This window comes from Balaenoptera ricei, chromosome 1, assembly GCF_028023285.1.
Source record: "Balaenoptera ricei isolate mBalRic1 chromosome 1, mBalRic1.hap2, whole genome shotgun sequence".
In the NCBI taxonomy this organism is placed as follows: Eukaryota; Metazoa; Chordata; class Mammalia; order Artiodactyla; family Balaenopteridae; genus Balaenoptera; species Balaenoptera ricei.
The window spans coordinates 167,825,171-167,840,001 of NC_082639.1; the positions used below are offsets into that span (position 1 = coordinate 167,825,171).

The 14,831-nt window shown below is 37.7% G+C and overlaps 1 protein-coding gene across 2 annotated transcripts in view; it reads left to right on the forward strand.

Annotated features, from left to right (window-relative positions):
- Positions 1–14,831, forward strand: part of CNST (consortin, connexin sorting protein) — a 129,843-nt gene that overhangs the window by 67,734 nt on the left and 47,278 nt on the right. For both annotated transcript variants that reach the window (XM_059941142.1, XM_059941134.1), the window contains exon 3: positions 11,111–11,316. In XM_059941142.1, the coding sequence (XP_059797125.1) occupies positions 11,111–11,316 (206 nt within the window). The remainder of the gene's footprint in view (positions 1–11,110; positions 11,317–14,831) is intronic.

Here is a 14,831-nt window from a genome sequence, read left to right on the forward strand (position 1 = left end):
TCCCTGGAGGTCAAATGGTTAGGACTCTGCACTTTCATTGCTGAGGCTTGGGTTCAATCCCTGGACAGGGAACTAAGATCCCACAAGCTGCAGAGTGTGGCAAAAAAAAAAAAAAGTAGTTTAACTTCTCCTCCCCCGACATTTTATGTTATTGATGTCACAATTTACATCTTAAATATATGGTTTATCCATTAACACTTTATTGTAGCTATAGTTACTCATAATACTTCTGTCTTTTAACTGTAATACCAGAGTTAAAAGTGTTTACATCAATCATGTGATACATCACATTAACAAAATGAAGAATAAAAATCATATGATCATCTCAATAGATGCAGAAAAAGCTTTTGACAAAATCTGACACCAATTCATGATAAAAACTCTCCACAAATTGGGTATAGAGGGACTATACCTCAGCATAATAAAGGCCATACTTGACAAGCCCACAGCTAATGTTATACTCAACTGTGAAAAGCTGAAAGCAGTCCCTCTGAGATCAAGAACAAGAAAAGGATGCCCACCTGTGTCACTTTTTTTCAACATAGTATTTGAAGTCTTCCATCAGACGAGAAAAAGAAAAGGAATCCAAATGGGAAAGGAAGAAATAAAACTGTCACTGTTTGCAGATGACATGATAACTATGCATAGAAAATCCTAATGATGCCACCAAAAAACTATTAGAACTCATCAATGAATTTGGCAAAGTTGCAGGATAAAAAATTAGTACACAAAATCTGTTGTGTTTCTATATACTAACAACAGACTATCAGAAAATAAAATTAAGGAAACGGCCCCATTTACAATTGTATCAAAAAGAATAAAATACGTAAATCTAAGGAGGTAAAATACCTGCACTGAGAAAGCTACAACACTGATGAAAAAAACTGAAGATAACACAGATTGAAAGATATACCATGCTCATGGATTGGAAGAATATTGTTAAAATGACTGTAGTACCAAAGCAATCTACAGATTCAGTGCAGTCCCTATCAAAATACCAATGGCATTTTTCATAGAAATAGAGCAAATAAATCTAAAATTTGTATGGAAGCACAAAAGACTGAATAGCCAAAACAATCTTACGAAAGAAGAAGCAAGCTGGAGGTATCATGCTCACTTATTTCAAGCTATTCTACAAATCTACAGTAATCAAAACAATATGCTACTGGCACAAAAATAGACACATGTACCAGTGGAACAGAATAGAGAGCCCAGAAATGAGCCCACACTTATATGGTCAATTAAAGACAAAGGAGGTAAGAATATACAATGGGGAAAATTTAACCTCTTAAATAAATAGTGTTCGGAAAACGGGACAGCTACACGAAAGAATCAAACTGAGCCACTTCCTCACACCATACAAAAATAAACTCAAAATGGATTAAAAACCTAAATGTAAGACCTGAAACCATAAAACTTCTAGAAGAAAACATAGGTAGTACACTCTTTGTCATTGGTCTTAGCAATAGTTCTTTGGATATGTTTCCGCAGGCAAGGGAAACAAAAGCAAAAATAAGTAAATCAAACTAAAAAGCTTTTGCACAGTGAAGGAAACTATCAACAAAGCAAAAAGGCTACCTACTGAATGGGAGAACATATTTCCAAATGATATATTTGAGAAGGGGTTAATATCCCAAATATACAAAAAACTCATACAACGTGAATCAAAAAACTGAACAATGCAGTTAAAAAATGGGCAAAGGACCTGAATAGATATTTTTCCAAAGAAGATGTACAGATGGCCAACAGTCACATGAAAAGATGCTCAAGACAGCTCTGCCCACCAGAGCAACACCCAGCTCTACCCACTACCAGTCCCTCCCATCAGGAAACTTTCACAGCCCTCTTAGTTAGCCTAATCCACAGGAGGGCAGAGAGCAAAAGCAAGAAGAACTACAATCCTGCAGCTTGTGGAACAGACACCACATTCACGGAAAGATAGACAACATGAAAAGCCAGAGGGCTATGTACCAGATGAAGGAACAAGATAAAACCCCAGAAAAACAACTAACTGAAGTGGAAATAGGCAACCTTCCAGAAAAAGAATTCAGAATAATGAGAGTGAAGATGATCCAGGACCTCAGAAAAACAATGGAGGCAAAGATCGAGAAGATGCAGGAAATGTTTAACAAAGACCTAGAAGAATTAAAGAACAAACACCTAGAAGAATTAAAGAACAAACAGAGATGAACAATACAATTACTGAAATGAAAACTACAATAGAAGGAATCAAGAGCAGCATAACTGAGGCAGCAGAACGGATAAGTGACCTGGAAGACAGAATGGTGGAATTCACTGCCGCGGAACAGAAGAAAGAAGAAAGAATGAAAAGAAATGAAGACAACCTAAGGGACCTCTGGGACAACATGAAATTCAACAACATTCGCATTATAAGGGTCCCAGAAGGAGAAGAGAGAGAGAAAGGACCCGAGAAAATATTTGAAGAGATTATAGTCGAAAACTTCCCTAACATGGGAAAGGAAATAGCCACCCAAGTCCAGGAAGTGCAGAGAGTCCCAGGCAGGATAAACCCAAGGAGAAACACGTGAAGACACATAGTAATCAAATTGACAAAAATTAAAAACAAAGAAAAATTATTGAAAGCAACAAGAGAAAAATGACAAATAACATACAAGGGAACTCCCATAAGATTAACGGCAGATTGCTTAGCAGAAACTCTACAGGCCAGAAGGGAGTGGCATGATATATTTAAAATGATGAAAGGGAAGAACCTACAACCAAGATTACTCGACCCAGCAAGGATCTCACTCAGATTCGACGGAGAAATCAAAAGCTTTACAGACAAGCAAAAGCTAAGAGAATTCAGCACCAACAAACCAGCTCTACGACAAATGCTAAAGGAACTTCTCTAAGTGGGAAACACAAGAGAAGAAAAGGACCTACAAACACAAACCCGAAACAAGAAAATGGTAATAGGAACATACATATTAATAATCACCTTAAATGTGAATGGATTAAATGCTCCAACCAAAAGACACAGGCTTAATGAATGGATAAAAAAACAAGACCCATATATATGCTGTCTACAAGAGACCTACTTCAGACCTAGGGACACATACAGACTGAAAGTGAGGGGATGGAAAAAGATATTCCATGCAAATGAAAATCAAAAGAAAGCTGGTGTAGCAATACTCATATCAGATAAAATAGACTTTAAAATAAAGAATGTTACAAGAGACAAGGAAGGACACTACATAATGATCTAGGGACCAATCCAAGAAGAAGATATGACCATTATAAATATATATGCACCCAACATAGGAGCACCTCAATACATAAGGCAACTGCTAACAGCTATAAAAGAGGAAATCAACAGTAACACAATAATAGTGGGGGGCTTTAACACCTCACTTACACTAATATACAGATCATCCAAAATGAAAATAAATAAGGAAACACAAGCTTTAAATGACACAATAGACCAGATAGATTTAATTGATATTTATAGGACATTCCATCCAAAAACAGCAGATTACACTTTCTTCTCAAGTGCTCATGGAACATTCTCCAGGATAGATCACGTCTTGGGTCACATATCAAGCCTCAGTAAATTTAAGAAAATTGAAATCATCTCAAGCATCTTTTCCAGCCACAACGTTGTGAGATTAGAAATCAATTACAGGAAGAAAAAAAAGGTAAAAAACACAAAACACATGGAGGCTAAACAATACGTTACTAACTAAACAAGAGATCACTGAAGAAATCAAAGAGGAAATCAAAAAATACCTAGAGACAAATCACAATGAAAACATGATGATCCGAAACCTATGGGATGAAGCAAAAACAGTTCTAAGAGGGAAGTTTATAGCAATACAAGCCTACATCAAGAAACAAGAAAAATCTCAAACAATCTAACCTTACCCCTAAAGGAACTTGAGAAAGAAGAACAAACAAAACCCAAAAAGTTAGTAGAAGGAAAGAAATCATAAAGATCAGAGCAGAAATAAATAGAAACAAAGAAAACAATAGCAAAGATCAATAAAACTAAAAGCTGGTTCTTTGAGAAGATAAACAAAATTGATAAGCCATTAGCCAGACTCATCAAGAAAAAGAGGGAGAGGACTCAAATCAATAAAATTAGAAATGAAAAAGGAGAAGTTACAACAGACACCACAGAAATACAAAGCATCCTAAGAGACTACTACAAGCAACTCTATGCCAGTAAAATGGACAACCTGGAAGAAATGGACAAATTCTTAGAAAGGTATAACCTTCCAAGGCTGAGCCTGGAAGAAGTAGAAAATATGAACAGACCAATACAACTAATGAAATTGAAACTGTGATTAAGAATCTTCCAACAGGGGCTTCCCTGGTGGCGCAGTGGTTGAGAATCTGCCTGCTAATGCAGGGGACACGGGTTCAAGCCCTGGTCTGGGAAGATCCCACATGCCGCCGGGCAACTAGGCCCATGAGCCACAACTACTGAGACTGCGCGTCTGGAGCCTGTGCTCCGCAACAAGAGAGGCCATGATAGTGAGAGGCCCGCACACCGCGATGAAGAGTGGCCCCCGCTTGCCGCAACTAGAGGAAGCCCTCACACAGAAATGAAGACCCAACACAGCCAAAAAAGTGAAAAAATAAATAAATAATAATTAAAGGTGCTAATAATTTAAAAAATAAAAAAAGAATCTTCCAGCAAACAGAAGTCCAGGACCAGATGGCTTCACAGGTGAATTCTATCAAACATTTAGAGAAGCGCTAACACCCATCCTTCTCAAACTCTTCCAAAAAATTGCAGAGGAAGGAACACTCCCAAACTCATTCTATGAGGCCACCATCACCCTGATACCAAAACCAGATGAAGATACTACAAAAAAAGAAAAGTACAGACCAATATCACTGATGAATATAGATGCAAAAATCCTCAACAAAATACTAGCAAACAGAATCCAACAACACATTAGAAGGATCATACACCATGATCAAGTGGGATTTATCCCAGGGATGCAAGGATTCTTCAATATACGCAAATCAATCAATGTGATACACCATATTAAAAAATTGAAGAATAAAAACCATATGATCATCCCAATAGATGCAGAAAAAGCTTTTGACAAAATTCAACACCCATTTATGGTAAAAACTCTCCAGAAAGTGGGCATGGAGGGAACCTACCTCAACATAATAAAGGCCATATGCGACAACCCCACAGCCAACATCATTCTCAATTTGGAAAAACTGAAAGCATTTCCTCTAAGATCAGGAACAAGACAAGGATGTCCTCTCTCACCACTATTATTCAACATAGTTTTGGAAGTCCTAGCCTCGGCAATCAGAGAAGAAAAAGAAATAAAAGGAATAGAAATTGGAAAAGAAGTAAAATTGTCACTGTTTGCAGATGACATGATACTGTACATAGAGAATCCTAAAGATGCCACCAGAAAACTACTAGAGCTAATCAATGAATTTGGTAAAGTTGCAGGGTACAAAATTAATGCACAGAAATCTCTTGCATTCCTATACACTAATGATGAAAAATCTGAAAGAGAAAGTAAGGAAACACTCCCATTTACCATTGCAACAAAAAGAATAAAATACCTAGGAATAAACCTACCTAGGGAGACAAAAGACCTGTATGCAGAAAAGTATAAGACACTGATGAAAGAAATTAAAGATGATACAAACAGATGGAGAGATATACCACATTCTTGGATTGGAAGAATCAATATTGTGAAAATGACTATACGACCCAAAGCAATCTACATATTCAATGCAATCCTTATCAAATTACCAATGGCATTTTTTACAGAACTAGAACCAAAAATCTGAAAATTTGTATGGAGACACAAAAGACCCCAAATAGCCTAATCAGTCTTGAGGGAAAAAAACAGAGCTGGAGGAATCAGACTCCCTGACTTCAGACTATACTACAAAGCTGCAGGAATCAAGACAATATGGCACTGGCACAAAAACAGAAATATAGATCAATGGAACAGGATAGAAAGCCCAGAGAGAAACCCACGCACCTATGGTAAACTAACCTATGACAAAGGAGGCAAGGATATACAATGGAGAAAAGACAGTTTCTTCAATAAGTGGTGCTGGGGAAACTGGACAGCTACATGTAAAGGAATGAAATTAGAACACTTCCTAACACCATACACAAAAATAAACTCAAAATGGATTAGAGACCTAAATGTAAGACTGGCCACTATAAAACTCTTGTAGGAAAACATAAGAAGAACACTCTTTGACATAAATCACAGCAAGATGTGTTTTGATCCACCTCCTAGAGTAATGGAAATAAAAACAAAAATAAACAAATGGGACCTAATGAAACTTAAAACCTTTTGCAAAGCAAAGGAAGCTACAAACAAGACGAAAAGATAACCCTCAGAATGGGAGAAAATACTTGCCAACGAATCAACGGACAAAGGGTTAATCTCCAAAATATATAGACAGCTCATGCTGCTGAATATTAAAAAAACAAACAACCCAATCCAAAAATGGGCAGAAAACCTAAATAGACATTTCCTCAAAGAAGACATACATATGGCCAAGAAGCACATGAAAAGCTGCTCAACATCACTAATTATTAGAGAAACGCAAATCAAAACTACAATGAGGTATCATCACCTCACACCAGTTAGAATGGGCATCATCAGAAAATCTACAAACAACAAATGCTGGAGAGGGTGTGGAGAAAAGGGAACCCTCTTGCACTGTTGGTGGGAATGTAAATTGATACAGCCACTATGGAGAACAGTATGGAGGTTCCTTAAAAAGCTAAAAATAGAATTACCATATGACCCAGCAATCCCACTACTGGGCATGTACCCAGAGAAAACCATAATTCAAAAAGACACATGCACCTCAATGTTCATTGCAGCACTATTTACAGTAGCCAGATCATGGACGCAACCTAAATGCCCATCAACAGACGAATGCATAAAAAAGATGTGGTATATATATACAATGGAATATTACTCAGCCATCAAATGGAGCGAAATTGGGTCATTTATAGAGACGTGGATGGATCTAGAGACTTTCATACAGAGTGAAGTAAGTCAGAAGGAGAAAAACAAGTATATTAACGCATATATGTGGAACCTAGAAAAATGGTACAGCTGAACCGGTTTGCAGGGCAGAAATAGAGACACGGATGTAGAGAACAAATGTATGGACACCAAGGGAGGAAGGTAGTGTTGGGGGGGTGGTGGTGGGATGAACTGGGAGATTGGGATTGACATGTATACACTAATATGTATAAAATGGATAACTAATAAGAACCTGCTGTATAAAAAAATAAATGAAATCCAAAAAAAACAAAACAAATGTAAGTCCTCCTCCCTGACCAAAATCTTGATTCCTCAGTTCCCTTCTCTATAGGGGAATTTCTTGGGTATCTTTCCAGAAATATTTTAAAATTCTGGCACCGAGCACTAGCTCAGATCTTAGGGTATGATCTCCTTGCATTCTTTTTTCCCATACACAAATGAGGAGTATACAGTACTCTTCTGCTTTTTTAAAAATGAAAGAAAGAAAGAAAAGATGCTCAACATCACTAATCGTCAGGGAAATGCAAATGAAAACCACAGCGAGATATCACTTCATACCTGTTTGAATGGCTTGTATCAAAAAGACAACAAATAGCAAGTGTTGGTGAGGACGTGGAGAAAAGGGAACCCTTCTGCTCTATTGGTGGGAATGTAAATAGGAGTAGTCACTATGTGAAAACAGTATGGAGATTCCTCAAAAAAGCAAAGGTAGAACAAAGCAAAGGTATGATCCAGCAATTCCACTCTTGGGTATTTATCTGAAGAAAAGGAAAACAGTAATTCAAAATGATACATGCACCCCTGTGTCTATTGCAGCATTATTTATAATAGCCACGTTATGGAAGCAAGCTAAGTGCCCATCAGTAGATGAATGGATAAAGGTGATGTGTTCTATACACACACACACGTGCACACAGATACATGCATATACAGTGGAATATTACTGAGCCATAAAAAAGATTGGAATCTTGCCATTTGTGATAACATGGATGGACCTGGAGAGTGTTATGCTTAGTGAAATAAGTCAGAGAAAGACAAATACTATATGATTTCAGTTACATGTGGCATCTAAAAAACTAAATAAGTGAACAAACCTAACTAAAGAGAAACAGAGTCATAGATAGAGAGAACAAGCAGGTGGTTGACAGAGGGGAATGGGATGGGAGGAGGAGAGAAATAGGTGAGGGAGATTAAGAGATACAAATTTTCAGTTACAAAATAAATGAGTCACAGGTATGAAATGTACAGTGTGGGGAATATAGTCAATAACTATGTGATATCTTTGTAATGATGACAGATGACAATGAGACGTATCCTGGTGATCACTTTGAAATATTTAGAAATATTGAATCACTAGGTTGTATACCAGGAACTAACAGTATTGCAGGTCAATTATACTTCATAAACAAACAAAGTCATAGAGAAAGATCAGATTTGTGGTTACCAGAGTTGTGGGGTGGTGGGAAGGGGAATTGGGTGAAGGTGGTCAAAAGGTACAAACTTCCAATGACAGGATAAGCAATTACTAGGGATGTAGTGTATAACATGATAAATATAATTAACAGCTATATGTTATATGTGAAAGTTGTTAAGAGAGTAAATCCTAAGAGTTCTCATCACAAGGAAAACATTTTTTTTTCTATTTCTTTAATGTTTTATCTATATGAAATAAACTTATTGTGGGATTCATTTCGTGTTTTATGTAAGTCAAATTTTTAGGCTGTACACCTTAAAGTTATACAGTGCTGTATGTCAATTACATCTCAATAAAACTGGAAGAAAAAAATTTTAATAAGTAAATAAAATAACTTAGGAAATGGATCTAGCAGGAACCGTGACCATTATGCATCTATACTGTCTAAATAACTGAGGTAATCACATGGCGTGTTTTCATTTCCATTATTTAACAGGACCCTTTTTAGACCTCCTTTAGATAACAGAGTCATAAATTCTGTCCTTTATCCTTACTTTGGAGAATCCTGCCCTTCTTTGGCCATATCCTTCAAGGGTTTTATTTAAATTCCCTCTACAGAAAATGAGCATTATAAAATTCAATTTTTCAAAGAGGAAATATGGAGTAATATTTGATAAGTATGTGGGAAGAATTTAATGAAAAGAAGTATAGAATTTGAGAGGTTAGCCTTATCACAGTCTATATGAAATTAAATAACTTGGGCACAGTAGTGTGGCTGGAGAAAAAGGAAAGAAAACAGTATTTCTGTTAGTCTCTTTGTAGTTCTCTATACAAAGCTTATGTTCCTACATTGGCACTACTACCATTGTGGTTAGGAAATTAGAAGGCAGAAGAATCATCCATGTTTTCACAAATACTGTTCCTGCAAAATAAAATGGCAGGCGCCATCTCTAGGCCTCGTACTTCCAGAGTCCAAATGACATAAAATTTATAGAAGAGAATTTTCTAAAATATAAGGAATCACTGTAGGTGATTATTTGTAGAAAGCACAGCACTTGGAATTTTAATGCTGAGTACGCTACTGGATATAACTGCAATACTATGGTAAGTAAATTAATCCCTGTGCTGTAGGAGTTATGATCTAATAAAGATAAGACCCTTCACCAGTCACTATAATGCAACCCCGTCTAACTATGGTTTAATGCAAGACCATAGACCATATATAGGATTTAGAGGAAAGTAAGTTTACTTCAGGCTCATGTTATAGAGAAATATATGAATTTTTTTTAGGGTAGAACTTAACTAGACAGATGGGAGGAAATTTTTTTCTTTTTTAATTTTCTTGGCCGCACTGTGCAGCATGTGGGATCTTAGTTCCCCAACCAGGGATCAGACCTGAGCCCCTTGCATTGGAAGTGCAGAGTCTCAACCACTGGACAGCCAGGGACGTCTGGGAAGGAAAATTTTTTAACTGTTAGAATTTGTAATTGGTCAGAAAGGCACAGAGTATTAATACTAGGGAGATACAGAATTGGCCAGCTTGGCTAGAGCAGTGGATTTATTTAGAAGGCAGTAGAAGACAGGGTTCTGGGCAAACTCCCCAACCTTTTTGGCACCAGGGACCAGTTTCGTGGAAAACAATTTTTCCAAGGTCGGGGGGGCGGTGGTGGTTCAGGCAGTAATGCGAGCGATGGGGAGCGGCAGATGAAGCTTCGCTTGCTTGCCCACCACTCACCTCCTGCTGTGCGGCCCGGTTCCTAACAGGCCGCGGACCGCTATAGGTCTGCAGCTCGGGGGTTGGGGACCCCTGCTCTAGAGGGTTGGCAGGAGGCAACTTCAGTCCTGGTATGCACACGCTAAATTACTGAGAAAGATCCTTTCCAAGGCGGACTAGCTGAAAGTATGTACAGATGCAGACAGTCTATTCAATTTCAATATGAAAATTAGAACTGATGCTGAGATTTCAGTGAAGGGTGAAGTTATAATGTGTAACATTTAAAGTTTTAAACTTTAGTGTGTCATTTCAGGAGCTGTGGGCCAAGGATTTATTCACTGATTTTTTTTTTCCCCAAGTTTGTGTTACTTCTTTTTATTAGGAAAAAAGCTTCTGTGGCCATTAGCTCTGGACATCTGAATTCCTTCTGCTCTGCTGGGATCCAGAAGTAGTTCTGAAGTTATCAGACCAGAGTTTAGAGAGGAAGGCTTAACTTCTTAAGCCTTTCATATGATAAACACATTTACCTTCCCATTTAGTTCTTTCATTTTGCGTAAGACGTGACTTCAGATTATAGTTAATTCATTTTTCCTTTGGGAGAATCAAGTTTTTGGTCAGATTTTAACCTACATACTTTTCTTTAGACCTCTCTTTTTTTATATTCTTAATTATAATTCTTAATTAAGAATATAAATTATATTCTTAATTTATAATATATTATAAATTAAAAAGTTATATAGATCTAATAGAATTGCTTCTATTAACTAATTGCTAATAGAAACAATCAGATGTCAGCACAATCTTAATTTATTGAGGAGAATAACTTGTGGTTTCTGTGGTTTTTTTTTTTTTATGTAATTAGCTTTATTTGAAAATTTTATGGTTAACAGGCATAATTGTTTTAAGGTGTTCTACCATGATGGAAATTTATCCTAACATAGGCATTTTATTTACCTCTCAAAGGACTTTCTTCAGGAGATACCACACCCTTTATGCAAGAAAATATATTACATGCAGCCATACATGCTGTTAGTGATGAAGAGTCTGCAGAAGTAAATGCTAATGATCAACTAGAAGCCCCGAAGCTGGTTCTGCAATCTCTGTTCTCACTTATACGGGGTGAAGTTGAGCAGTTGGATTCAAGAGCACTTCCCCTTTGCCTTCATCAGGTATCATGTTAAACCCTTCACTTTCAGCCTCACTGGAATTCTGGGACCAATATTTGTAATAATCTAAAATCTTATTCTCTGTAATTGATTCTACCTCACCTGTCATTGGTGAGTCCAAGAGGAGGTGACCCTGGATCAGTGGCTGGTAGGAAATTTGGCATATCACTGACTCGTGGCCACACATTGGCTTGGATCATCAATCTATAGTTCATACTGTTGCTAACTTCTTTTGCTTAGCGAATAAGCCATGTAAAAATGAGAGTGAATGTAGTGAGTGCTTAATAAGTACCAACAAGGTATCAAAAACTAAGCTAGACACTAGGGAAACAGATTATGTAACAGAGCATGTCCTTAAGAGAGGCACTGTGGAATAGGAGAAACAGTTTGTAGATAACTAATTGTAGAAGTCTGTACAAAGCATTAGAGTAGATATGTGTTTAAGGTTCAGCAAAAGCGCATGATTAACTTGGTCCTTTGGACATTAGGTGAAAAAAAGGTGATTCTTGAGCTGGGTTTTGCAGGATGTATAGGCTCTCACTAGATGAACAAAGTGAGCTGGTACAGAAAGAGAGAACAGTCCCTGCAAAGACATGACTGGGATGTTGTTGAAGATTAAGATGTAAAAGAGACAGGAATTAAGACTGGTAGCTTGTGCCATTAAGGCCTGACTTTTAGAAGCTGAGAGCCTTTTTTTTTTTTTTTTTTAATTTATTTTATTTATTTATTTTTGGCTGCGTTGGGTCTTCGTTGCTGTGCATGGGCTTTCTCTAGTTGTGGCGAACCGGGGCTACTGTTCGTTGTGGTGCACGGGCTTCTCATTGAGGTGGCTTCTCTTTGTTGGGGAGCATGGGCTCTAGGCGCGTGGGCTTCAATAGTTGTGTCACGTGGGCTCGGTAGTTGTGGCGCATGTGCTTAGTTGCTCGGTGGCATGTGGGATCTTCCCGGACCAGGGCTCGAACCTGTGTTCCCTGCATTGGCAGGCAGATTCTTAACCACTGTGCCACCAGGGAAGCCCGAGACTGAGAGCTTTTAATTATGCAGGTGCCAGAATTTGAATTTTAGAAAAATAACTCTTTTGATGATTGGGAGGGTAAGCTAGAAGATGGAGAGCCTGGAGACTGAGAGATCTTTAGGACAGTGATGAGGAAGATACACAAGAGATAATTCCGAAAAGATTAAGATATTTATGAGCTGTGTTTTATTTTCTTTTAAAATGAAAATAATTTGTATATGGGTGTGGAAAAAGCTTCACTTTTTATTTCACTCCTCCTGTTTCATTTAACTTTTGCAGTGAGCAGTGAATAATTTTTAAAAAGTAAAACAGCTTTTGTCCTAAGGCAGGAAAACATATATTCTTACAAATTTATGTTACCTCCTTGCTGGACTTGAAGAATGCCTCTGAGAAAATGTGTACTACTTTTTGACCTCTAATGTGTTACTGACATATATGGTATATGTTTACCATAGTTGAGAACTGTAGTTGAGAACCACCTATATTAAGGTAGCTTTCTAATCTTTCAGGCTTCCTTGAATTTGTACAGTGGATTGAGTTTGTAAAGGGTATTTGCATTAACTGTTATTTCATTCTCCAAACAATCTAGAGAGGTAATTATTATCACCATCTTTACAAGTAGGGAGGCTGAGACTCCCTCACAAAGCAAGTTCCTTATAATTCTAGGGCTACAATTTGTTAATTCCATTCAATGAATCTGTTTTGGGGACAACTTGGGAGAAATTTGAATATGGACTGTATATTAAATAATACTGTTGCATCAGTGCCAGATTTCTTGAGATTGATAATGGAATTGAAGATCGTGTAGGAGAGTATCTTTATTCTTGGGACATACATGTGCAAGTAGTATTTAGGAATGAAGTGACATAATGCCTGCAGCTTAAGATATTTCAGTGGGAAAAAATATGTAAGCGAGGGAAAGACAGAGAGAGAAAGCAAATTTGGCAAAATGTCAATAATTGACGAATCTAAATAAAAGGTATATGGTTGTTGATTTTACTGTTCTTTGAACTCTTCTGTAGAATTTCAATAAAAAGTTGGGGAAAAGGACATTTGGAGTAAATGGAAATAGCAAGTGTAGTCAAATCTTTTCAAGCAGTTTATGTCACTGGGCTATTACATTAAAGGTAAGAAGAATGCTCTTTTCTACAGGCAGGTGATCCTACAGCTGAAGCAGATCTAGTAGAAAATCACATTTTTAGGCAGGAAGACGATAACAGTCTTGATCAGATGAAGATTATTTAATTTTTTTTATGTCTCAAAATAAAATTCTACCTTCATCCCCCAGGAACATGTCAGTTTGCTGGGTCCCGTATGTTATGCTTCTTATATATCTCAGCAATCTGTCCTCTCCTGGCAAAGGAGCTTAGAAAGTATAGTGGGTTGTTTTTTTTTTAATGCCACTTTTTATTTATTTATTTTATTTTTAAAAATTATTTATTTACCTAGGCTGCGCTGGGTCTTAGTTGTGGCATGTGGGATCTTCATTGCGGCAAGCACACAGGATTTAGTTCCCCGACCAAGGATCGAACCCGGGCCCACTGCATTGGGAGTGCAGAGCCCTACCCACTGGACCACCAGGGAAGTCCCTATAGTGATGGTTTTAAAGTATGAGCTTTGGCTCTACCACTAACAAGCAAAGTAGCTTTTAGTTTCTTTTTCTGTAAAGTTGTAGAGGACTCATTGAAATAATGCAGTAAAAGTACTTAACATAGTACTTGATACACTTAACATAAAAGCTAAATAAATATTAAGCATTATAACTATATTTCTCTGTCACTAATTCAAACATTGCTTGTTGGAAGCAGATGCTGAAGCCTGCAGTAAGCTGAGACATCAGGGCAACAGGATTCAGCTGATGGCTGCCTTCCTCAGCCCAAGAATACAAAATATCCTGTCACGTCCCAAGGGAGACACAAATCAGGGAGAAGTGGAGTGACTTTTTCTTGTTTTCATTATTTAGTAATTCCCAATATCTCATACTGTGCCTTTCACTTGGATTGACAGTTGTTGACATTTTGCCAGATTTTCGTTTTCCTCCTATCCCCCAACCCCTCTCCACGCACATGTTTTCCACTGACGCATTTTTTTTAATTTATTTATTTTATTTTATTTATTTATTTTTTATTTATGGCTGTGTTGGGTCTTCGTTTCTGTTCAAGGGCTTTCTCTAGTTGCGGCAAGCGGGGGCCACTCTTCATCGCAGTGCGCGGGCCTCTCACTATCGCGGCCTCTCTTGTTGCGGAGCACAGGCTCCAGATGCGCAGGCTCAGTAATTGTGGCTCACGGGCCTAGTTGCTCCGTGGCATGTGGGATCTTCCCAGACCAGGGCTCGAACCCGTGTCCCCTGCATTGGCAGGCAGATTCTCAACCACTGCGCCAACAGGGAAGCCCTCCACTGACGCATTTTAAAGTAATTTTCAGGCATTATATCACTTCACCCTTAAATATCAATACTTGGGCATAAATTTCCCAAGAACAATGATACTCTCCTACATAACCT